Source organism: Magnolia sinica, chromosome 6 (assembly GCF_029962835.1).
Source record: "Magnolia sinica isolate HGM2019 chromosome 6, MsV1, whole genome shotgun sequence".
Classification (NCBI taxonomy): domain Eukaryota; kingdom Viridiplantae; phylum Streptophyta; class Magnoliopsida; order Magnoliales; family Magnoliaceae; genus Magnolia; species Magnolia sinica.
The window spans coordinates 3007829-3033115 of NC_080578.1; the positions used below are offsets into that span (position 1 = coordinate 3007829).

Genomic DNA, 25287 nt, shown 5'->3' on the forward strand with positions numbered 1-25287 from the left:
CTTAGGAGAATCAAAGCAAAACTCGATGAAAAAACCAAACAAAGCTTCAAATCGGATGAGGAAACCTGTAAGAACCGATCTGTTTTTGATCTTCTTCCACCAGCAGAAATCCAAGTATTAGAAAAGAAATAGAGCAGAACACAGATCAGAAATCCAAGTAAAGAACTCTAGCTAATCAAATCATTGGATTTCCTTGAAGCTCTAACCAATCTAAAAAGAAACTATCTCGGATTTCTTGGATTTCTCGCCCAAGAAATAAATCTCAAGAGATTGAAATCATACTATTATGGAGCTGAAATGAAAATTGGTAGTGGTGGTCTGGGCGAGCATACGGCTGGCAACAGGTAGAGAAAGAGAAGAAAGGAAAAGGGAAAGGGGGTGCGTGCGGTCAGGTAGAGACTCTAGGGTTTTTTTTTTTAAGTTAAAACTTAAAACTTATATTAATATAATACATATATATCTTATAATATTTAATATTTAATATATATTATATATAATATTTAATATCTAATATATTTATTAATCGAGCCGAGTCGAGCTCGAGTTCGAGCTTTGAGTCGAGTCGAGTTGAAATGCCCCCTAGTTGAACTTGGATTGAACTTAACTCGAGCTTCAAATAATTAGCTTGGCTCGGCTCGAATCGGTCATTCGAGCCAAGTCAATCTGAGCTGACTCGAGCCAAGTCAAGTGAGTTTTTCGAGCTAGCTCGACTCGTGAACAGCCCTAATCTTAAACAACTTAAGATCCAAATGCCCTCTAAAAGACGTGATGAATCACATTCAATGAGAAAAAAAAAATTAATTAATGAAAATTATTAGATGACTAGGATAGTCCAATCAATGAAAATTTTAATTAATGGCCAATAGGTTGTGAGGAAGCCAATTGTAGGGGGGATGGAAATGGTTTAGGTAGGGACTTTATAGGGGCCATCATGATGTATGGGTTTTATCTAGGACTGAAAATGGGTCAACAGACCCGATAGAGTACCCAAACCCAACCCATTTACACTAACACATACTTGACTTGTTTGTTAAATGGTATGGGTTTTGGTCCAAGAACAAATCCAATTGTTAAATAGGTCTGGATTAGTTTGCTTTATATTAAGCTCGATCGAATATAATAATAAAATGGGCAGGTCTAGTTTATGTTGCATGGCACCTATCTAGACTCTAATTCATCTAAACTCAATTTCAAAACCAGTAAAAATGCTTGCATACCTTAACAAGTAACATGAGAAAACAAGACCTGTTGGACCTGACCCATTTACTAATATGGGTTGGAGGTGGATCTAGCTCCCTCTATTAGACAATGGGTCTAATGGGTTCACTTAGACCCGACCTATACGCTCCATTTAGTTAAAGGATTTGGGTCTAAATAACCCAGATTCATTTAACTAAACCCGCGCCAAACCTAACCATTTACCGTCCTAGTTTTATCCACACTCTTTATCCATTTTTACAGCGTATTTTATGACATGAGCTTAAAAATGAAACAGATCCAAGGCTTAAGTGAGCTACACAATGGAAATTGTACAATCACCATTAAATCTTTTTGGAATATAGAGGTTTTAGATCAAGCTAAAACATTGTGTTTTCCCTTCATTCGAGTTTGTGTGACTTTATTAACAAATTAGAGGACAAATAAACATCACAGTAGGTCCTACAAATGTTTCATCAGCGGGCTTATCACCATTGCTTCCGATGGTGTAGTCCACTTGGCCCCTAAATTTGCCTCATTTTTTTGCCTCATGTCCTAAAATGGATGAATGGCATGGATAAAGCCCATACATCATAGTGGGCCCCATAGAGCCCCTGCCTGAACCAATTTATGTCAGGGACAAGATTCACTGGCAGGACACAATCCCCTTCTTAACCAGACCCAGATTGGGTACTAACCCATTCTGAGCTCAGCACAGGCAGGGGCTCTGATGGGCCACCATGATGTGTAGTTAATTTTATCTACACGGTCCATTCATTTTGCCATATCATTTTAGGTAAAAGCTGAAAATTGAGGTAAATAATCCAAGGCTCATGTGGACCGCATATGGGCTTGGATGCCTACCATTGAAAAGTTATTGGAGACTTGCAGAAGTCTTGGATCAAGTTGATATTTGTGTTTTCCCTTCATGTCTATGTAGCCTTATCAATAGGTTGGATGGCAAATAAAGATTATGGTGGCCCCAAGGAAGATTTCAACTATGGGTGTCACTATCACCACTGTTGCTTGTGGTGTGCTCTACTTGAACCTTGGATTAATTTAACTCATTTTTTGGCTTATATTTTAAAATGATATGGCAAAATATATATGCAAGGTAGATAAGACCCATGAATCACGGTGGAGCCCTTGGAGCCCGTGCCTGTGCCAAGCTCAGATAGGGGTAGTAACCAATCCGTATCATATTTACTTAAGAAAATCTAAGCGTAGTTCACTCCAATCAACTCTTTCATCCTGTCTCCCTGCACTCATTATATTTGGATTCCAAAGGCATTGGGTCTACTGATCAGTGATCCAGACAGCTGATCTAGGCTTTTGCTCTAAGTGTCTTCCAAAATTTAAATATCTTAAATGGTGGACCACGAATTGAGGGAGAAAAGGAAATGAATAAGCAACGGTCTACATTCAGCAAGAAAATTAAACCGCTGAGCCATAGAGTGCTACTTCTACACGGCAGTTGAAGGAAAAGGACCAAGGATTGCATGCTTACAATGCCTTTTACACGGCAGTTGAAGTAAAAGGACTGCGGATTGATTGCATGCTGACACTGCGGAACAGGCTGCCTGTCTCACCCAAGACGGTGCTGACCTTAATTAACGTGGAGCCCACCTTGATATATGTACTGTGTGCCCATATTATCCATTGTTTTTCTAGATTACTTTAGGGCATGAGCCCGAGAAAAAAACAGATCCACACTTCAGGTGCACCGTGTAATAGGAAACATCAATTGACACGGTTTCCAATGATATGATTCATCTTTCATTCTTGGGCTTGTGCCCTTAAATAATCTAAAATAACAGATAAGCCCCATGGTAAGGGCCGCACCATCTTGAGTGAGGCCAGGCCACACCTAATCCACTCCCATTGAACGGTGCTATGTGGTCAATCATGATGTAGATGGTGGTGTGTGTTGGTCTCATCATGATGCATATGTTCTATCCATACTGTTCGTCTATTTTTTCAGCTCATTTTAATGCATGATCCCAAAATTGATGCAAACGCTAATCTCATATGGACCACACCACAGGAAATAGTGGTGATTGAACCCATCATTAAAAACTTCTTGGGGGCCACAAAGTTCTGGATAAGCTGATATTTGTATTTTCCCTCCATCCTAGTCTTTGTGACCTAATCAACAGGTTGGGTAGAAAATAAACACTATAGTGGGCCCTGAAAGTTTTTAATGGTAGGTGTCCAATCACCACTCTTTCTAGTGGTGTGGTCCTCTCGAATTTGGATCTACCACATTTTAGGCCCATCCCCTAAAGTAAAGATCCAAAATAACTGGACGCCATGGATAAAACACATACATTATTATGACTTTTTGAATATTGGCGAATTCACATTTCCATGGAAATCATGAATGGTAAAGGAAACAGGTATTTAGGATTCTTTTACATATTTAGTATAACAAAGCAGTTTCTCTTGATTAAACCGAATTTCCCCGATACATTTCATTATTGTACCCGAACACGGCCTCACTTGTGAAACCTGTACATCCTAACAACTGAGACTTGTAGTCCCATCCAGAAGAGCGACTGACACCAAGGAGAGAAAGTGTCAATATCAGCTTTCTTAATGCATACAATCCATACTTTTTAAGGAAATGGAAGCACAAAGCTTAAGACCTTCATCGGCGATTCCAATGAAGATTCCATTTAAATCAACTCTAAGGTTTTATGGGAAGGTCTTTCAGATTTTCTATAAATAGCGTTTGAGATATTCATCCACTCGAGTGTAATTAACCTCTGGATACAGCTCCGAAGCCTCGGCTCCGTCTTCCCCTATTTCGAAATTCGCAAGGCAGCCCTCATAGAAAAAATGGTAGAAGTGTGTCACCGCCACTTGTCCAGCAAAATCCATATCTGTAAAACAATACACGTTCAATCATTCTAGTTATGAAAGGCAGTTTTTCTACTGGTTTGGTGGGCGGACTTTGGTTTTTTTTTTTTTTTCCTTTTGTAAGTGTTCAATGTAATGGCCTACTTGGGTTAATCAAAAGATAACCAAGGAAATCAATTTCCTCTGACATGATGGTTTTCATCCTTTGCAAAAGATAAAGAGGATTCTAGGAATCAATTCCTTTTTCTTTCTTTCTTTCTTTCAGATTTCTTCACAAAAAGGATTGTTTTCTTTTCTGTGAAAAAAATGAGGCAGATCCATATCTCAGGTGGACCACAGGACATGAAAACAGTGGGGATTGAACATACACCATTAAAAACTTCCTATGGCCCATTATAATGTTTATTTTTCATCCAACATGTTGATAAGGTCACAGGTCTAATCACAAAAATCAACTTGATCCAAAACTTATGCCAACCCAAAAAGTTTTCAATTGTAAGAGTTAGCGTGATCCACTTGAGATTTAGATCTACTTCATTTTTGAACTCATGTCCTAAAATTAACTGGCAAAATGGAATGCTTCATTTTTTGGACTCATGTCCTAAAAGTAGCTGGCAAAATGGAAGATCACCTTGAATAAAACACATATATCATATATCATGGTGAGCCACAGAGCCTTGACACCAGCTACTTGACTGGTGTTGGGGTCACTTACTCAAGGGACGCAGTTTGGCTACTGACCCCAACACCAGCCAACTAGCTTAAGGGCATGTTCGGAAGTTCCATTTCCCATGCCACTCAAAATGCAAAGTGCATGTTTGCCGCTTGTCGGTAATAGTTGTTGTAGTGCTAGCAGCGGTAGTGGTGGTGGTTCTGTTTTACCTTTCATGGTGGCGAGGAAATCCTCTGCCGATATGGTGGACTTCTTGAGTTCCTTCCCAATGTGCTTCTCCCACATCCCAACTATCTCCCTCTGTGAGAGGATGTTTTCTGGCGGACGGAGGTAGACTGTTTTGTTCAATGTACGCGGGTCGTCTATAGTTTTGATGGTGTACGTCCCAATATCGTCCTCGTCCAAAAAAATGGCTGCCATAGAATGACAATGTGGTTAGTCCATGGATCTAACGACCCACAAATTTTATGGAATTATAATTATTTATTATATTAAATAAAAAGATTATTGTATACAATAATGAAGTTAAAGGTATTGATTTAAATTGAAGAAGTGTATATTTACATTTAATGTTACCATCTCCCAATAAGAGTACGCTTTCTCTGGACGGCGTGATTCGACCAAGTTCGCAGAGGCCGCCAACGAAATACCCGGCGAAGCAGTTGGCAGAGATGTAAGTGAAGGGAATGCCGGCATCTTGAATTGCCTTCCTTACCACCATCTTTTCGTCGAATGTCACTCTTCCAGGTTCCATTGCATTGGCCATCTGTGCCGGGTCTGTTCCAAACTCCGACGGCAGGAAACGCTGCATGGTGGGGTTTTTTTTTTTTTTTTGTTTATCATTGATGTATTTTCTATCAGAAGGAAATGAGAATTGAGAAATGATCTAAATGGCCCACATTCACAAGGGGGGCACAGTGAACGAACCACATTCAAGGTGGGCTGACATGTTGAACTGTCCATATCAAAGGTGGGCTCCACATGAGGGGTGGTGGATATTAAAGGTGGGCCCACATGATAGATGCTGTCAAGGTAGGCCCCACACGATGGATGCTTTCAAGGTGGGCCCCACATAATGGATGGTCCACATCAAACGTTGGCCTCTTATGATGAATGGCCCACATCCAAGGTGGGCCCTGCACGATGGAAGCCCACATCGTAAGGGGGCCCACGCGATTGAGGGTCCACATCAAAGGTAGGATCCACATGATGGGTAGTGGGCATTGGAGGTGAGCCCCACATGATGGACAATTTATTTTGATAGTGGACTCCAAATGATAGATGACCCACATCAAAGGTGCCGATGATGAATGGCCCACATCCAAGGTGGGCTCAAAGTGAGGGGCAGTGAATAAAGGTGGGTCACACATGATAGACAATAACATTGATGGTGGGCCCCACATGATAGATGACCATATATAGGTGGGCTTGACATGATGACAGTTGACATCAAAGGTTGGCCCCTATTAATGAATGAGCCACATCCAAGGTGGGTGGCCCACCTTGAAGATAGGCCATGTATGAGAGGGATTATCCACGTTAAAGGTGAGCGTGCATGATGGACAACCCAGATCCAAGATTGACCCTGCATGATGGATAGCCCACATTGAAGACATGGCCAAGGTGGGCCAACAAAATGAACAGTCACGTTAAAGATTGGGCCCACATGATGGATGGTAAATATTAAGGGTGGATTGAACAAACTCAGCTAATAAATACTCATGTGATGTTGGAAACCAAACATATTTGTCTATTTTTAACTCATAAATATGTTATTTACTAAATACATTTAGCTGTTGAATGAGTAAAAATCAAGATTAGTTATTCGAGGCAAAAGCAGCCTGCAGGATAAGTTACTTGAGGCATAAATAACTTATGTAACGTGAGTTACATCCAAACGCCACCTTAGTGTCCATTTCCAAGCCACAGCTTAAATGGTTAGGATGGTAATATCAGTGTGTATTTTTGGGTTATAGGCAAGTGAACGTTGGACCCACTGAATCGATGGTTCCCATCATGTATGTGATGTGTGTAGCAATAACATGGAGGCACAGTAATTCCCATGCTCCCAAAGACACAAGATAAGTTCACGTACCTAACATGCAAAAAATATATTTTCTTTGAATAGACGCCAGACATCCTTTCCTGGAAAACTATGGGCCAATCCACGAAGATCACCTAGCACAAAATTCGGGTCGGCCCCGCTCATCAGATGGCCCACACCTTTGCTATCAGTGGACAAGATTCAACATACAGTTGCAGCCCACCTAATGAATGGATCAGGCTGGTTTTCAAGTAGGTTGATCATCATGGTGGGCCCACTTTTTCATGCTACAGATGTCCTCTACTGGAAAATATGCTCAAAATTAAATTACAAGATGGGGGGATTTACACGAATTATATATTTATGATTTAGTAAAATCAGAAATGAGAGAGGCACCCCTGCTATTAGACATTAGATTGAAGCTTTGTAAACAGTGATGAAGTGAAAACTCCACGGGTAGTGACAGGCATGCATGGCTATAATAATATCAAACATAGATCCGGTAGGATCGTACCTTTATATTTCCAGCTTCTTTGATGGCGTCGACCAGCTTTAGCTGCATCAGGATATGGTGGCTCCTGTTATGTGCGCCGGAGATTGTACATATGACGACGTCCACTTGTTTCACCGCATCCACAAGGCTCTGGTGATCGGAGAAGGATCCTTCGACGAGGTGAGCCCCTTGAGCCTTGAATGATAAGAGCATCTGGACCTTTTCGATGTTGAGGCCGATCTCCGGCCTGTATAGCACGTGTGTTTCGTATCCCTGGCCTAAGCTTGCCTTAACGATCCTCTTCCCAATGTACCCAGTGGCCCCTACCACAAGAACCTTGCTCTTTCCCATCTCTCTCTCTCTCTCTCTCTCTCTCTCTCTCAAAGACACGTTCCCCAAAGTCATTCTTTATACCAGGTGGTGGTGGGTGGTGGGTGGTGCATTTCGTGGAAGAACGCGAAATCACTATCGGGAGAAATTGCCAGGTTCCCGTGGGATGGTGAAATCTCACATTCTAACTCTTCCTAATAACGATATATTACAAGAAGAAGCCGAGATATATCACAGGAAAGACTGAAGAAGAGTCTCAGGCATGCGTGTCACTAAGCACACATGCGATTATCTGGGCCCCATATCGGTTGGTGCCGCCAAAGATGCCATGTTGAAACTTCAGTATCCACTCAATAGGTGGCCCACAATACGTGCACGTTAAATCTAGACCCTTGGTCCATTTTTCTACTAACCGTTCATTTTCTTGTGCATGTGTGGCTCACTTGATGAGTACACCAACCTGATTACGTAGTTTTACTGCCATACAAAACAAAATGTTTGATCACGAGAGCTTTACTAGTTCACACGCGCGTCGAACCTCTGCGCATCCACACGCATGTACGAGTAACTCAGTACGTTATAGCGTACAGAGTAAACTCTGTGGGAGCCACCGTGATGTATGTGTATTATCCACTCCGTTCATCCGTTTTATCAGGTCATATTAGCTCATGATTACAAAATTGAAGCATATCCAAAGCTTAAGTGGACCACACCACAGATAGACATCGCTGTGGGCCCTAGGCCATTGTTCCTATGGTGTAGTCTACTTGAGCTACGCTTAATTTTGAACTCATGGCTTAAAATGGGCCGGTGGAAAAGATAGACGGCGTGAATAAGAGACACACATCACGGTGGGCCCACAGAGTATACTCTTAAGATAGATGGATGGCTAGAAAAGAATTGTCTCAACCATCAGTACAGTGTGGCCCACCTGAAGAGCCACACACGTGTTCCATTTCGGCACTCTTACACTTGTGTGGAATTAGCACTTAGTTTTTAAGTTATCGCGACACATCCCCAACTTTCTTCAGTACTCCACAAGGTTAACAATAATAATTAATTAAATAGGTATCGTTATACAACGAGCAAGGACAGATGTTGTACGGTACATCTCAGCTTTGAGCTTTTCAAGTGGGGCCCATCTATCAGTGATCCAAGACCTTGATACGATGCGACTTACCATGGATGGACCTTGGAACTTAAGTTTCCCAGATTTGAACGGCCTATATATAAAATAATTGACCTTTTATTGCTTGAACGGCAACCGCCATTTTCTTTGTTACCATCAAGTTTGGGGTTTTTATGCATGGACTCATTACAGTGGGGTCCATGATACATATGAATGGGCCCATTTGTGCATGTGAAAACCCGAACAGGAGTGCACAGTTCTTGATCCTCGATGGTGATGTGTGCATGACATCCATCCATCGTGTGCTCCCCCTCATGTTCTCCATGGACTATAAAAATGGAAGTCTATTAAGAAATCAGGTGGGCCACACTACAGGAACCGTTGAATGGGAACGCCCACTGTTGAATACCTTCATTATTGTATGTGCGGCTCACGGTGTTGGAATATATTATATTATCATCCAATTCATATTCAAAAGATGTATGATGAATCCCACTAAAATGAATGGATACCCAAGAACTCAGGTGGACCCCACGTGATTCTAGAGGCTTTAGGCAGCAGACATGGATTTTAGATTAATCGTGATTTTCGGCTGCCAAGCTGAGCTGGAGGGGACTAACGGTCATGACGAATTAGTATGCGATTAAAAAATATCACAGTGGCTACGCCGTTTTTAGGTTATGATTAACTGTAGTGGATCCAGCCTCTTTGTGCAATGCGGTGACTACTGAATGGTGCTATGTGGCCCCACCATACCATATGTGTTTTATCCATGTCATCCATCCATTTTGGAGCATGAGCCCAAAAATGAGACCTCTCCATGGCTGGGGTGGACAACACCCTTGGAAAACAGTGGGGATTAAATGCTACTTCTTTAAAAACTTCCTCAGACGACTTCTATGTTTATTTGCCATCCAACTGGTTGATTAGGTCACATACACTTGGATCCTTTATGAAGGAAAAACATTGATATTGTTTTCGTGGCCCCATGAAATTTTTAATGGTGAGCATTCAATCATCACCGTTTCATATGTTATGGTCCACTTACTAATTGGATCTGCCGCAGACACATCATAGTGAGGCCCACAGCACCACATCATATGGCTAGAGACATGGGAGGTAACTTCTATTTAGTTGTCCCACACTTGGTGGTGTATGGACAAGGTAGAGACCAAATGCTAAGGAGGCATTTGGATCTTAAGTTACTTAAAGATGACTATTTTGAATACTACCAAATAAGTTATTTTTTCTCACCGTAAGTAGATAAAGTAACTTAGCGAGATGAGTAAATTTAGTTTAAGATTAATTATAATAATAGTTTTTACTTAAAGTTACCTAATCACTTTAGCTTAATAGGTAAAAATTAAGATAGGCAGGCATTAACAAGTAACTTTTTCTACTTACAGCAATAGATAAGTGACTTGTTAAGTTATTTTTTTACTTTAAAGTACTTAATTACTTCAAACTAATCTTTTCAGCTTTTCTATTTTTGGTAAGTTACTAAATGGAAGCATTAGGAAAGACAACGAAGAGGAGAAGCTAATGAGTATGTTTTTTACCATATATATATATATATCATTTTAATGAGTAAAAAGTAAGATAAATTACTTGTGTCATAAGCAACTTAAGATCCAAACGCACCTAACCGACAAAAGTACGATGAATCACTCATTACGCCAATCATAAAATATTCATTTACTTGATGACTACGTCAACTAAAATTTTAGTTAATAGCCTATCGGTGGTGATTAGGATGGTCATGTACAGGTGACGCGGATTAGTTGCGACCCCAATCCAGCCAGGTGGGTGCGACTCTAACCATGGCCCACCTCAATGTATGTGCTGTATATCAACACCTTTTGATTTGCCAGCTCATTTTAAGTACTCTACAAAGAAGAGGCAGATCCAAATTTTAAGTGGACCGATCACAAAGTAGGGATTGAACGATCATTGTTAAAAACTTCCTGGACACAAAAGTGCCCAAGAAGTTTTGAATCAAGCTGTTATTTAACAGGAAAAAAAAAAAAGGGTCTATGTTACATCATTACAGGTTAGATGGCAAGTAAACATTACGGTAAACCTTAGGAAGTTTTTAATGGTAGATGGCAATTAAACATAAAATGAGACCTTAGGAAGTTTTAAATGGTGGGCGTTCAATCACGACTGTCTTCCTGTGGTGTGGTCCACTTGAGATTTGGATCTACCTCATTTTCTGGACCATGCCCTAAATTGAGCTGGAAAAACGGGTGGATGGTACGGATACAGAACGCGTACATCAAGGTGGTCCCACGGTCAGGGTTGCACTCACCTGGATCCGTGGACGCAGCTAATCCGGTTCCCATACCCACGTGCCACGTGCATGGAACAAAAATCAGAGAGACGGCGAATCAGCTCCCCGAAGACCTGTAAAGGATCTGCGGGCCCGGGCTCGGATAAGTAGGACCCGACAGTAATAGACGTGGTTGTTTGGACGGAAATGTTCTCTTCCCTCTTCTTTTCTTTAACCTAGAAAATCAAGGATACGGATTGTGTCCGTCCAGGCAGGGACTCTGTGGGGGCCACTGTATGTGTTTTATCCATACCGTCCATTCATTTTGCAAAATCATTTTAGATGACTACTTCCTGTGGTATAGTCCTCTTGAGCCTTGGATCTGCCTAATTTAGGCTCATGCCTTAAAATGATCTGTTAAACTTGATCTACGGCGTGGATAAAATACATATATCACGGTGGGCCCCACAAAGCCCCTCCCTGGACCGAGTCCATCAAGGCAGGGGCAGGACGCAATCCGCATCCGAAAATCGAGCTTTTCCCCAATCAACTCCTATATCCTGTCGGGTCCCAAGGCATTCTATCGTCCTGGCCCTGAAGTGTGGTCCACTGACGAGTGATCCAGACCGTTGATCTGCTAGTCCGATCCTGCATGTGGATGCTTCAAGTTTCTTCTAGATAATGGTATTGTATTCCCTTTCATTTGGTGGGCCACGAATTGAGTGTCGGCAACTGTCTACAATAAAAAAGAAACGCCGTGCTGGGGTGGCTAGAATCTGTCTACTCGTGAGAAATTATTGTACGGGCTTGACAATCCAAGGCCGCGTGTTGGAAAAGTAGCCACACAGCTCTGGCTAATTGACATTTGGCAGATTGGATTCGTAAAAAGTCTTTGGCCGAGTATTTCCAAACCAGCTTCGTGGAGGATCCCACCGGGATGCGCGCGTGTGATATCCATTCCAACCCCAAAAAATCAGGCCTACCCATCATTCATTCAAGTTGACCATACCAAAGGTGATACTCACGAGAGAGACATCCACCTTTGATTTTATATCAAAACCACTCCAATGATTATATCACCCCTTCCTATTTTCTTTTTGGCCTTTTATTCTCTACCTACGGAACATGAATAACACGTAAGGTTCGTGGGGCCATTGTTATGTGTGCGACATCCACTCCATTCATCAGGTGAAATATGACCAATCAACAATCCAAATGGACCACACCACAGGAAACAATGTACAGAGGATGCTGACCATAGGTTTGTATGTAGGGCCCACCTGAGCTTGGGATGCAGTTGAATTTTTTACCATGTACAAATGGGTATAATGCGTATCACATGTAGAGCCCAGCTACTTGTATGATGCGCTGATCAATCACTCATAAAAAGGCGATGCTAAATAGCATTTACGAGCATAAACCATTGGTCGCACCAAACGCAAAATAAAATAGGACAATAATCCTATTCTTATGAGAATAGGGCGTTTGGGTGCCCGCCCATAGGGTGACTGACAGCTTCAATACATGTCATTCAGTGATTCCATATACTGTAGAACTAGAGAACTTCCACATACTGTAGAACTAGAGAAATAGTGGGACAAAAGACACGGCCGTGATTTAACGAGGACAGAACACATGTCAAAGATCCATGTGGACGGCACGTGTCAGAGATCCAGACCACTTCTCAGGTAGTGCTCGTTGTGAAAAAGCCCATATATGGGGATGAATGGAGCTGGGTACATCAAAATGTTGAACAGGGCCAGCACATTAGGCCCAGCCCAAGCACTTAAAAATCGGGGCTGAAGCCAACCCCAGGCCTACCCCATTGGGAAGAGGATTGGGTACTGAGTAACTCAGTACGCTAAGCGTACTGAGTAAACTCTGTGAGCCCCACTGTCATTTATGCACTGTATCTAGTCTGTCCATCTGTTTTACCACATTATTTTAGGGCTTTATACCAAAAAACACATGTCAAAGATCCATGTGGACGGCACGTGTCAGAGATCCAGACCACTTCTCAGGTAGTGCTCGTTGTGAACAAGCCCATATATGGGGATGAATGGAGCTGGGTACATCAAAATTTTGATCAGGGCCAGCACATTAGGCCCAGGCCGAGCACTTAAAAATCGGGGCTGAAGCCAACCCCAGGCCTACCCCATTGACAGCTCTAGCCTTATACCAGTACACTCATCAAGTGACCACACATGTTGGCTGAATTTGGACCGTTGGAAATTTTTCTAACTGACCACTTTTCTCATATGAGTTTCACCTGCCTGTTCAGTGGACCCACATTTTATTTTATTTTTTGTCAGTAGCATCTTTACAGCCTACCCTACCTGACAAACGGTCCGTTTCTCCTGCACGTGTACCACTTGCCTGGATCTGTGACACGAGATCTGCCCCCTCACATGAGGGGGGGCCCTCACTGAATCATAACCCAATGGCAGGAGGGGAAGAAAGAAGCTGTAAAAGCTGCTTTTGGTGGCGATATATGGAAATTTAAGGATGCAGAGATAATTGGGGCCTATAAAGACCACATCAGCAAATCCTTCGCCCGCTATGCAAAATCCCCAATCATCCAATATACAAACTGGAGAATTGCTTGGAACCATTTTTTCAATTAATTAGATATTTCACGATGGGAAGCCCCGACGACATGATAGAGGATTTGTGTACATTACAACCACAACCCCCACTATCTTCATGTCTCCATCAATGGACTAAACACTTTACACTTGGAACTCTTTTCAGGTGTAGTGTGTTTATAGTATATCGTGTTTGGCTTAAGCTGTATGGTTCTCATGGGCAGCTATTAGCTGCAAGAAGGGGGCGAGAGACGGACTGCTACCTGCAAGTCTCTCTCCAAGAATTCAAAAAGACTAAAAAAAATGATGGCTTGGTCTATAATCAGATTAAACACAGCAAAATGTCAGGATTATAAAAGCCACTCTAACCTTTTAAGTATTTAAAGCATGTAAAGGGATTACAGGCAATTACAAGCATCTAAACAGTCCATGCCCATGCAATGTCTCTACCCGTGAAACCCTTACAGGTAAGGGCTTGTTTGGTTTTCCAATTTTCTATGAAATGCAAAATAAATGAGTCATCATTATCATATCATTTCCAGGTGTTTGTTTAAACAGGAATATGGCTCGTAAATCAAGAGTCAAATAAGCTAGGAAAAGTAGGTAAAGTAAATTATAATCATTATATTTTTCACATTATAAATATATCATTGTTACCGTGATTTCTACGTGAAACAAACAATACAACAAAATCATCATTGCAATCAAATGTAAGCGATGTCACCCACGCAATTACAAGAGTAAATAATCATTCCCATTTAAAGTCATTTATCATCGTAATTGGAAAACCAAATAGGCCCTACATGGGCTGTTTGGATGTGTCTTAAAGAATTTTACACGCATCTATAGATGAAAAATAAAATTAATCATAAAAATTTGCTTCAAGCTGTACTGCTTAAATTAAGAAAAACTAGCATCTTTACTGCAAAATTTTCGGAGTTTACTGTCCCACCTGTGATTGAGAAAGGGTGAAAACACATAGCAAAATTTCAGCCACTTGTTACGATTGAGAGGTAGATAATGCCAACTGTGCACCTGATTGCAGGAAATCATTATCAGAAGCGTTTTGCACTTTCAATTGAGCAGGAAAATTCTCACACACCATATGGCATGGCACAATGGGAAGCTGACGTAGAGCAGGTCGCAGACACTTTCATGTTCAAGATGGATCAGAGAAGGCCCAATCGGAGGCAGAAGTCATCAAGACCGTCAGAACCTTAAAAGAGGCATATCTCACAAACTGAAATGAGTTACTCGACGTAACATATATGATTTTGGGTTAAGACGAGCTACTATACCAGGTTGTCCAAGCCGAATTTGCGAGATTCCATCAGATCGACGGTCAAAAATCAATTTTATTTCCCTTTTTACTATTTATAGTAAGTTTAGTTTGATTATAACTCCTCATCCGTTGGGCCTTAGGAGTTGTGTCCAACATGAAAAGTGTTTAGAAAAATTAGGAGAATACCATATAGGACCCTTACTATAAATAGTAAATTTACCATTTATAGGAAGTTACAAATTTTAGGGAGTTTTAGTTGTAGTTTAATACCAAAACTTCTTCCAAAGCTTGGTATCCTTATTTAAATGGTTGTAAATATATGGTACGTCGAGTAACTCATTCCGGTTTGCGAGATATGTCTGTTTTAAAGTTCTGACGGTCTTGATGACTTCTGCCTCCGATCGGGCCTTCTCTGATCCATCTTGGACATGAAAGTGTCTGCAACCCGCTCTACATCAGAAGTACCAAATGCAAATCGACACCAGAACATGGGCCAGCAATTGCAGCTTTGAACGGAAGAAACATTGTAATGCATAAAGATGATATATCTTCAGTCTTCTAATTCAGCTACCAAGGATTTAACTCTTCTCAGAATGCTGCAAATTTGTCCTCTTGTACTGACATGACTAGTCCCATTAGCCTATAATTCCTCCGCTGCAATTACCCACAGTAAATGAGCACAGGTACATGCCACAATGATAGAAGAAAGAACTCATAGAAAAGCACTAGAAAAGCATTTCTGGTTATCAGGAACAGGCATCATTTTGCCAAAGCTTGCCCACAAGCCAGGCCAGTCCAGGCCTGGTCGATCAGATCTTTAGGCCCTACCTGTCAGGGATCGGACACAGGCCTGGACTAGTGGTCTAGTAGGCTCACCAGGTCAAACAAGTACATATTACATACCATTAATATTAGGCTTGAGAAATACTTTTATACTCTGGAAGTGTGTGAAGGATGGTTCGCTATTAGAAATTACGGAGATTATATACATACTGAGAGATTACATACACAGTATACAAATAATTCAAACTGATTAAGCCAAGTGTATCCCATTAAAATCACATTGATCAAGCTAGACAATCCATCATTTGTATGGTTGAAGAAGCATCGTACTATTTTAAATGGTGCTAAACTAACATAAAGCTTTAAAATGACAAGCATAAACACTCTTACACCCACTTACACAACTAGTACAACCATTTGGACGATGAATCACCTAGATTCAACCTATCTGGAAGATGAACAGGGATGCAGATTGGCTAGGTAGGGCCTACTTTGAGGTTTGTGAGAAATCCATCCTGTCCATTCGTTTTGCCAACTAATTTTAGGAAAGGAACCCAAAATGAGGTGGATCCTAAACTCAAGTGGGCCAAGAACAGGAAAAGAGTGGGGAGGGAAATGCCTGCCATTGAAATCTTCCCCAGGGTTCACCTTGTTGCTTATATGCCAACCAAACTGTTCATAAGGGCATTCGCATTGGGATGAGCTGAAAACACAAAAAGTATTAGCCGATACAAAATTTGTATGGCCCCGTGAATGTTCCAATGGTGAGCATTCATTCTCCACTGCTTCCTCTCATGTGGCCCACTTGAGCCATCTGCACCACAATGGTTGCCAACAGGGCACAGTTGGATAATCCTGTCCACTCATCACGTGAGGTCCATGTGGAGGGGCCCATTTTCCATCACATAGGGCCTATGTGATGTATGAGTTTCTACATGATTAACTAGGGCTGTCAACAGGCCGGACTTGAGGTTGTCTTAGGCTCGAGTTTTGAACTATTGGGCTGAGCTTTTAGCCAGGCCTATTCAAGATTTTGCATTTGCTTGGCCCAGGCCTGACTCATTGTCAACCAACAGGTTTTTTTTGCCAATTTTTCAGATCGATGTGTTCGTTGGATGGATGGATTTTTTATAAGTGATTACAGGATTAAAATAATTCTTATTCAATACTTAGGACAAAAGAAGTGGCATGCACATATATTTGGTGGGGCCCATTTTCTTATCCTCACCCCATCCTATTTTTTAGAATTTGATTTTTCTGCTCTCTTTTTTTGGCCTTTTACTGTGTACAGAGCATAAATAAAACCTGATATTTGTGAGTCCCACTGTTACATTTGCAACATCCACTCCGTCCATCAGATGAGCCCCTCTGACAGGCCACTGGGGCAAAAATATGACTAATCAACAATCCAAATGGACCACAACACAGGAAACAATGGCAAGAGAATACTGATCATAGGTTTGTATATAGGGCCCACCTGAGTTGGGGATGCAGTTGATTTTTTGCTATGTACAATTTCTTTTTTGAAATACAATGAGTGTAATGTGTATAACAAGCACGACCCAGCTATTTGTTTAATGTGCTAACCAACGTTCGTAAAAGACGACGCGAAATGGCATCATGAAGATAATTACATTATGAGTATAATCCATGCACAAAATGCAAAATAAACTATGATAATAATCCTATTATAATGAGAATAAGGCTATATGGTGACTAACAGCTTCAACACATCTCTATCATTCAATGACTCAAGATACTGTAGAACTAGAGAAATAGTAGGACAAACAGCCAAAGGGTCATGATTTAATGAGGACCACTCATGTGATGAGGGCAGAACACATGTCAAAGAGACATGGGGACAACTCATGTCAGAGATCCAGACCACTTCTCAGGTAGTGCTCGCTGTGAACATGCCATATATAGGGGGGCTGTCAATGGGCCGGGTTCAAGCTGGGTCGAAACGAATTTTTGAATAGGCCCAGTCTGCCTGAAGCCAACCCAAGGCCCAGCCCATTGACAGCTGTAGCCATATACCAATACACCCATCTAATGACCACACACGTTTGCAGAATTTGGACTGTTGGAATTTTTTCTTACTGACCACTTTTCTCATACAAGTTTCACCAGCCTGCTCAGTGGACCCACATTATTTTTGGTCAGTAGCATGTTTATAGTCTACCCTACCTGATGAACGGTCCCTATCTCCGACACGTGTACCACTCGCCTGGATCTGTGACACGAGTTCTGCCCCCTCATGTGAGGGGGCCCTCACTGAATCACAACCCAATGTCGAAACAAAAGGGAAGAGGGAGCTATAAAAGCTGCATTTGGTGGCAATATATGGAAATTTAGGGATGCTGAGATAATTGGGCCTATAAGCACCACATCAGCAAATCCTCCACCATTTTGTGAACAGCACTCTGCAAAATCCCCAATCATCCAATATACAAACTGGAGAATTGGTTGGAACCATTTTTCAATTAATTGGATAATTCATGATATGGGGACCCCCAACAAACGGATAGAGGGTTTGTGTACATGACAACGACAAGCCCAACTATCTCCATGTCCCAGAATTTCCAGATATCGCCACCAATGGTGTCACACCCCAAATTTCAGGTCCAGGTTGGCCAAGCCCAAATCCGAATTTCGGAACCGTGAACTTATAATGAATCAAATTATATTTCAATCACATACTTTCAATTCATTCTCACGATCAATCAAAGCAAAACTAAAGGGAAAAATTAATGAAATTTCTCATTACTAATCCTTCATTGAAACTTATCACATCAATATTCAATCAAATTAACCATTTACAAAATAACGTTCAAATTTAACTACTTCTAACATAAAAAATGAAATTCTTCTCTCTTTTTCAGCTGCTCTTCATAATCTGACCTATAAAACAATTTATAAGGGTGTGAGCGTGACAGCTCGTAGGGTCACATCATTCCCAAAAATTGGAAATTCTACGTTAACATGTTACAAAAGAATACATAATGAAATGGTCGACTCTTTCCATAGTCACACCATTTCATTTTTCCATTATTGTTCTATGACTCACTGAGTTGAATTAGCGAGTCAGTGTATTTCGAACCCTGGATTGGGTCCAGATAATGGATGATTCTATAGCTGCCAGTTAATTCATAACATTTAGATCTCTAAGAATTCAATTTGCTTGGTCAGGGATTAAATTGTGGCACTTAGCCACATCGAGATGATTCACTAAGTCGAGTGATTAAACATTGACCAATTTGTAGATTTGTTTATGTACATACCAGATAATTATCAGATCTTCTTACATGTCAACAGGTAGGTGATATTCCTGGTTGAAAACCCTACATGAGTGTAGTTTGATTCCATTTGATTATGCATTGCATATTGTGGATTTAAATTATATAATTGATTGTTATGTGTTATAGGTTAAATCAGCTTGATTATTTCTACTTGTTATGTATGAAATTTATTTATTTGTCTATGCATCGTAGACTGAATTTCTTAATTATGGTTATGTGTTGCAATGATAATTTATTTGATTATTTCTACTTGTTTAAATTACAGGTGTTCTACCCAAAAAGGATCATTGTGTCATTTTGTTACGGGTTCTTTGCCCTAAAAGGATCATTGTGTTATTTTGTTACGAGTGTTCTACCCGGGTTCATCCCCGGAAGGATGTTTATTTCATGGCGCACTTGTCGATATTAGCATTTATGAACATTTGACCTCTCGCCCATGTTTCAAGATGTGTCATATCTGAATATTCAATCCATGGCCCATGTTCAAGATTTCAAGTTGCATTTTCTTTATGCAATATTAAGTGAATCTACACATGGGTGTTCTGCCCTAACAAAATCCAAAAACGGATCAAAAGTTATTTTAGTTTTTTTTTTATTTTGACTTCGTTATCAGAATTTCATTTGTCATTATTGGAATGTTAATGTTCTCCTATATTCAGGTTGTTGATGCATAAATACAATTTAAATGCACATATTCGTGGGCCACAATCCCTAATAGGTATCGGACTATTTGAGATCAGGAGTCTAGCATCTTGGATTCACTTCGCACATTAGGAATGGGACTAACATGAGTTGTGGCCCTTGGTGTGAGGCACCTACTAGTTCACGATACTACGCGCTACAACTCGACCATTTCTTTATGCATTCTTTTGTAACATGTTAATGTATAATTTTCAATTTTTGAGAATGATGTGACCCTACGAGTCGTCACGATCAAACCCTTATAGATTGTTTTGCAGGATTAGACTATGAAGAGTAGCTAGAAAAAAAAAAAGAAAAAAAAAAAAAAAGAATTTCATTTTGTATATTGGTAGTTAAATTTGAACGTTATTTTGTAAATGGTTGATTTGATTGAATATTGATGTGATAAGTTTCAATGAAGGATTAGTAATGAGAAATTTCATTTATTTGTCCCTTTAGTTTTGCTCCGATTGACTGTGAGAATGAATGGAAAGTATGCAATTTGAAATATAATTTGATTTTATAAGTTCATGGTTTCGAAACTAGCATTTTTACTGCAAAATTTTCAGTGTTTACTGTCCCACCTGTGATTGGGAAAGGGTGAAAACATAGCAAAATTTCAGCGACTTGTTATGATTGAGAGACGGATATACCAACTGTGCACTTGAATGCAGGAAATCATTATCAGAAGAGTTTTGCACTTGAATTGAGCAGGAAAATTCTCACACATTATATGCATGCCATGATAGGAAGCACCAAATGCAAATCGACGCTAGAAAATGGGCCAGCAATTGAAGAAGCTTTGAAAGGAAGAAGAAACACTGTAATGCATAAAGGTGACATACCTTCAGTCTTCTGATTCAGCTACCAAGGATTTTAACTCTTCCTGGAATGCAGGAATTTTGTCCACTTTTACGAACATGACTAATCCCATTAGCCTATAATTCCTCAGCTGCAATTACCCACAGTAAATGAGCACGGTAAATGCCACAATGGAGGAAGAAAGAATTCATAGAAAAGCACTGGAAAAGCATTTCAGGTTATCAGGAACAGGCTTCATTTTGCCAAAGGTTATCCACAAGCCAGGCCAGCATGGTTGATCGGATCTTTAGGCCCCAGCCGTCAGGGATCGGGCTCAGGCGTAGACTAGTAGGCTCGCCTGGTCAAACAAGTACATATTTACATACCAATAAAATTAGTAGAGGAGCATGATCAGGTTGGGTCAGGTCAGGATCCGCCCATGCCTAACCTGTTTCTCAGTAGGCCCAAGTGCAACCCAAGGCCTGAAATGAAATGACCAGGCCCAACCAGCGAGCAGATTCTTAAGCCCAACACCATACACGACCCACTCTAAAGGAAGAAAGAAAGAAAAGTTTTGGGAACGCTCAAATCCAAAAGCTTTAGAATGCATCAACATATCTCTATCTCCGTATCAAGCAGTTGCTTGTAACGGAATGTTTATATATGTGTGTGAGAGGGCATGTGTGGGCAGGTCAGGTCAGGCCGAGGTCAACCCAAGCCCAACTGCTTACCTGAATGGGCCACATTATCAAACCCAAGCCAAGGTGGAAACCCATAACTCAGCCCAAGCTTGGCTTTTAAGTGGGTGGGGTTGGTTGTCCAGCAGGTTGACCCAACCCATTGCCTGATTGCCAGCCTTAATTACGAGCATTTAGAAATTGCTTGATGGGCCAGGCTCAGACTTGACAAACTTTAAATCTGGTCAGCCTCGGACTTGAGAAATTTTCATTGGGTAAGGCTCAGGCATAAGATACTGGGCTGATTTTGTGTTCGGGCTTGTGCTCAAGTTCTGACCTTGCATTTTTCGGTTCAGGTCAACCTTGTCCCACCCTGCTAACATTCCCAACCTTTGCCTGATAATTAGATCTACTTCAATGCTAAATTCTGAACAGTATTTTCTGTGCAATGTGCTTTAGATGCTCAATTGAGTAGAATTGCAATCATTCAACTAAATTAAGGGGACTGACCCGATTGCAGCTAGCCCCACTGGCTCTAATGAGGAGCTATGAGTCGAATTTCTACCACTACGTCAAAATAGAGACCGACTGATTGAATACTATGAAGTTACGAACTAAAAAAGTACATTCAATTACTGTTGAGAAACTCTTGATCCTGGTGAACTTTCCAGCCATATATACGGAAATATCATGAAACTGAAACCATTGCAACATACCTCATGAGCGGCCACCTCTTGGGTGTGTAGAGGATAAGTGAAGGACCATGAGCTAAGCTGAAAGGTGATCATAAAAAAAGAAGATGTGATCCTTCAATGTTATGATACAGAAGAAATAAATTGTAGAAAGGCTACCTTGTGAAAAATTTCATCCTCCGGCTTGATATATATAATTGGCTCATGAACTTTTGATGCTCCCTTCTGTTGTTCCGCATTTTTGTTCTACAGTTTTGAAAACATAACGCAAACTTAAGAGAACGTGGCAATCAACATATTGCAAAAGATTGCTGCAACCAACCAACAGACACCTGTAGCCTAAATAGGTACATGTTGAGATGCAAAAAAGAGATTAGGTAACAAAAGGACAATTTTATCCATCCTACCACTCATGATTTGGATCACATTTCTTCAATCACAAAGGTACAAATAGGAAGAAGAACACATACCTTGTATATTCTTGTGATGAGTAGATAAAACTTGAAGCGAAAAGAATCCCGAAGCTCAGCCGTTGGCTTTAAGAAGCAAAACAAAGAAGAACATCTCAAGGGCCGTAAATAACACACCAATCCACATATCTACATTTTCTTAAAGCAGATGAGTCTAACCTCATCTTCTATTGCCCATGAGACTTCATCAAAGAGGGCATCATATTGTGGAGGCAAAAGTTGAGGGGGAAGATTGACCACTCGTTGAGATACCAAGAGACCCACATCCTTTGCTTTCTCTCCCAATAGCACATTTAGGTCACTCTTTACATCTTTGTCTTGACAAACTTTAAGAAGATATTTCTTAAGCTCGATAATGCATTGATGATCCTGGTGCAAAGAATACAGCATTCAAAACAACAAAGATCAGCTTGGACAGTTTTAAAAGTTGGAAGGAAACTGGCAATAACACAAACAGGACTGCAAAGCTCCCACTATATCAGGAGGGAATTTTGATGAGCATCAACCCATAAATTTTAAGGCATGAGAAATATCTGATGCAGCAGAAGATGCTTATTGTTTAAAACACATAGCCTCCATGACTAACAAAAGATGAGCTGTTTTGGGTCCCAGATCATCTAGGAACTGTAACATTCCAAGACAGGTACAGCGTCTTGATGGAAGATTCATGCAACTATAGTCCGCAATCAATTTGAGGTCAATGGAGTGATTGAAATTCCCAAGGAAACATATATATCGGCAAAAGAACAATATAGCGGCTGCTCATCCCCATGAAAATGCATCAACTACACAGTTCATGCTCACTTTCTTTTTCAAATTTTTCTTTTTTTCTTTTAGACTTTTTACTGGTAATTTTACTCAAAAGCTAATTGTAGGGAGCAAAAGCAAAAAAACAGGCATGCTTTGTGCAATAAGCAAATGGCATGCTAGCATCTCTAAAGCAAGATAATGAACATGAAAAAAAATGAAGAGATCGCTTGCCTTGTAGCGCCCCAAGTTAAGGGCGGTAATGACAGAAAACAACCCATCATCTTCTTCATCATCTATCTTAACAACCGTCCCAACTGTAGTTTGTCCGAGGATCAAGTCAACAAGACCGCTCAAATCCCATTGCTCATTGTTAAGGTAGGTCTGTAGCAAAATCTTCACTCCATGAAAATCATCTGGTTTGGGATCAAAAAAGGCAAAATCTGCTTGCACAGTGTCCTTCCAGAGAAAAATTAACAAAGCAAAATGTCAATTAAAAAAATTAAAAATTAAAAATTTAAAAAAAAAAAAAAAAAAATTCTTGCAACAAGAGGCTGCAATGTGAGTTTGTTACACCATAAGGGAGCATTGGCAACATATCCACGGTACATGCAGCATACACATATGCTATCCTTACCATACAAGTTGTGGGCCCCATTGAGAATGGAACACTGTGGACCCTATTGATCATACCCAAAAGTTGCACTGATCAATCGATCTTGGCCATCTCAATTCATTCATTGAACTTGAAACGTCAGCCATTTTCTTTCAAACATCAGGCTGGTACCCACCAACCAGCCAGTCTAGATGAACATACATATATCTCGCGGTGTAACATTGCTAAAACTCCATTACTAGCCTAGTAAACACCGCTGTAGTAAATTTAAGACTCTGCAACTCGGACTGAGTCATCCAGTCACGACTCGAGTCACAATTCGCTGGAGTTGGGAAAATGTAGCACCGTGACTCTCGGTGCTAAACTGGACTTGACCGAGTCTAAGAGATTATGAGCTATGCAGGAAAAATAATAATAATAATAATAATACATAAAATGAATCTTAAAGAAACAATAGACGTATTGACATTACTTCATGCTCATCCTCATCGGAAGATTCGGGCCGTTGGATCTTCTCTTTCAAAGCATGATTGCCTGAAAATGAATGGAATTCGAGAAAAGAAGGGAGGAAAAAACGTAACTAAATTCAAAACCCGGTAATTGATTTATATTGCAACAATAGAAGGAATGGAACTCCAAGTAGCAGCAATAATAGCATGCGAGATGATTCCTCTGAAAAATAAAAATTTAGAGAAATCAGAACCTGGAAATTAAAAAGAGAAGAGGATAGCAGTTACCTCGAGATTCAGAAGGGATTTTGGGGCGAGATTTCGAGTTTGAGGGGCGTCTGGATGCAAATAGCGAGACGGAGCGAGCAAAGGGAGAAAAGGCGAGGAATTGGGGTTTTGAGAAGCAGCTCCTTCGTTTTCGTTTTCCTTGTCGTAGTGGGCGTCTAGGCATCGTTGCTGCTATTTGCTTCTGCTGCTGTCAAGGAATAGAAAACCGAAGGAGGCAAGGAGCCGTTTGGATGCCTGTGACTTCCGTAAAATGTAAGAAAGTTACAGGTGACTTTCTTACAGTTTGTGTTTGGGGGAGAAATGTTACAGGTAACAAAGTCTCAACCTGTAACTCTCTATCAGGTCAGATTTCAAGAAATGCAACAGAGGAATTAGGTGTTTTTCAAGTCACAGGTTACTTTGTTACAGGCAACGGCTGTCCATTTCGAATTTGGGAGAGGGTGGTGGAAACGCAGCTGCATTGAAAGTGCACCTACCTGCTCTGCCCCAACGTCTCCTTCTCCCTCTCTCAGCGTCTCCTTCCCTCTCTCTCTCTCTCTCTCTCTCTCTCTCAGCGTCTTCTTCCCTCTCGCTGCTCTGGCAAGGAAGCCCTAACCCTTACTCGCTTTTCCACGCGCGGAACCGGGGCGTTTGGCAGGGGCGGTTTCGGATGCCTGACTTCGGGGCCCACAGTGATGTACTTTCCTTACATCCACACTGTCCATCTGTATTGAAAGCTCATTTTAGATTTGATCCACAAAAATGAAGCTGATCCAAATCTCAAGTGGGCCACACCACAAGAAACAATCTTAATTAAATTCCTACGGTTAAAAATATGGGTCCACTGAAATATTTATTTTCCATCCAACGGAAGCGGTTTGCGTAGTAACTCACTGCGCTTAGCGTACTGAGTAAACTCTGTTAGGTCTACCATGATTCATGTA

At 40.9% G+C, this 25287-nt stretch overlaps 2 protein-coding genes across 10 annotated transcripts; both read right to left on the reverse strand.

Annotated features, from left to right (window-relative positions):
* Positions 1 to 3581: 3581 nt before the first annotated feature.
* On the reverse strand, positions 3582 to 7654 carry LOC131247953 (bifunctional pinoresinol-lariciresinol reductase 2-like). Of its 2 annotated transcripts, XR_009172102.1 has the most exons (5): positions 7288 to 7654; positions 5294 to 5534; positions 4939 to 5142; positions 3843 to 4079; positions 3582 to 3752 (listed from the first exon to the last, which is right to left on the reverse strand). XR_009172102.1 is itself a non-coding variant. In XM_058247937.1 (4 exons), exons 1-4 carry the CDS (start codon positions 7615 to 7617, stop codon positions 3916 to 3918), a joined length of 939 nt encoding a protein of 312 aa, XP_058103920.1. In that variant the 5' UTR covers positions 7618 to 7654; the 3' UTR covers positions 3582 to 3915. The 2 variants fall into 2 exon arrangements, 1 of the variants encoding a protein (XP_058103920.1); XM_058247937.1 differs by having other exon boundaries at positions 3582 to 4079.
* Positions 7655 to 14249: 6595 nt separating this feature from the next.
* LOC131247956 (protein BCCIP homolog) lies at positions 14250 to 24966 on the reverse strand. Of its 8 annotated transcripts, XR_009172105.1 has the most exons (11): positions 24365 to 24963; positions 24100 to 24161; positions 23246 to 23470; positions 22424 to 22633; positions 22265 to 22330; positions 21954 to 22040; positions 21819 to 21875; positions 20468 to 20576; positions 20209 to 20286; positions 15433 to 15515; positions 14250 to 14614 (listed from the first exon to the last, which is right to left on the reverse strand). XR_009172105.1 is itself a non-coding variant. In XM_058247941.1 (10 exons), exons 2-9 carry the CDS (start codon positions 24525 to 24527, stop codon positions 20472 to 20474), a joined length of 975 nt encoding a protein of 324 aa, XP_058103924.1. In that variant the 5' UTR covers positions 24528 to 24598; positions 24841 to 24966; the 3' UTR covers positions 14278 to 15515; positions 20470 to 20471. The 8 variants fall into 8 exon arrangements, 4 of the variants coding, with proteins under 4 accessions (XP_058103923.1, XP_058103924.1, XP_058103922.1 ...); XR_009172106.1 differs by lacking the exon at positions 20209 to 20286 and having other exon boundaries at positions 20470 to 20576; XR_009172103.1 differs by having other exon boundaries at positions 14278 to 15515.
* Between the last annotated feature and the right edge of the window lie 321 nt (positions 24967 to 25287).

Bases quoted from the DNA above. Each gene is read 5' to 3' on its own strand.
- LOC131247953 (XM_058247937.1), bottom strand. From the start codon at position 7,617: ATGGGAAAGAGCAAGGTTCTTGTGGTAGGGGCCACTGGGTACATTGGG. The intron at 5,143-5,293 runs GTAAATATACAC...ATTCTATGGCAG, and splicing joins GGGAGATGGTAACATTAAAT to CCATTTTTTTGGACGAGGAC. The intron at 4,080-4,938 runs GTAAAACAGAAC...ATTGTTTTACAG, and splicing joins TTTCCTCGCCACCATGAAAG to ATATGGATTTTGCTGGACAA.
- LOC131247956 (XM_058247940.1), bottom strand. From the start codon at position 24,527: ATGCCTAGACGCCCACTACGACAAGGAAAACGAAAACGAAGGAGCTGC. The intron at 22,331-22,423 runs GTTAGACTCATC...TGCTTCTTAAAG, and splicing joins CATGGGCAATAGAAGATGAG to CCAACGGCTGAGCTTCGGGA. The intron at 20,577-21,818 runs GTATGTTGCAAT...GGGTAATTGCAG, and splicing joins AAGAGGTGGCCGCTCATGAG to CTGAGGAATTATAGGCTAAT.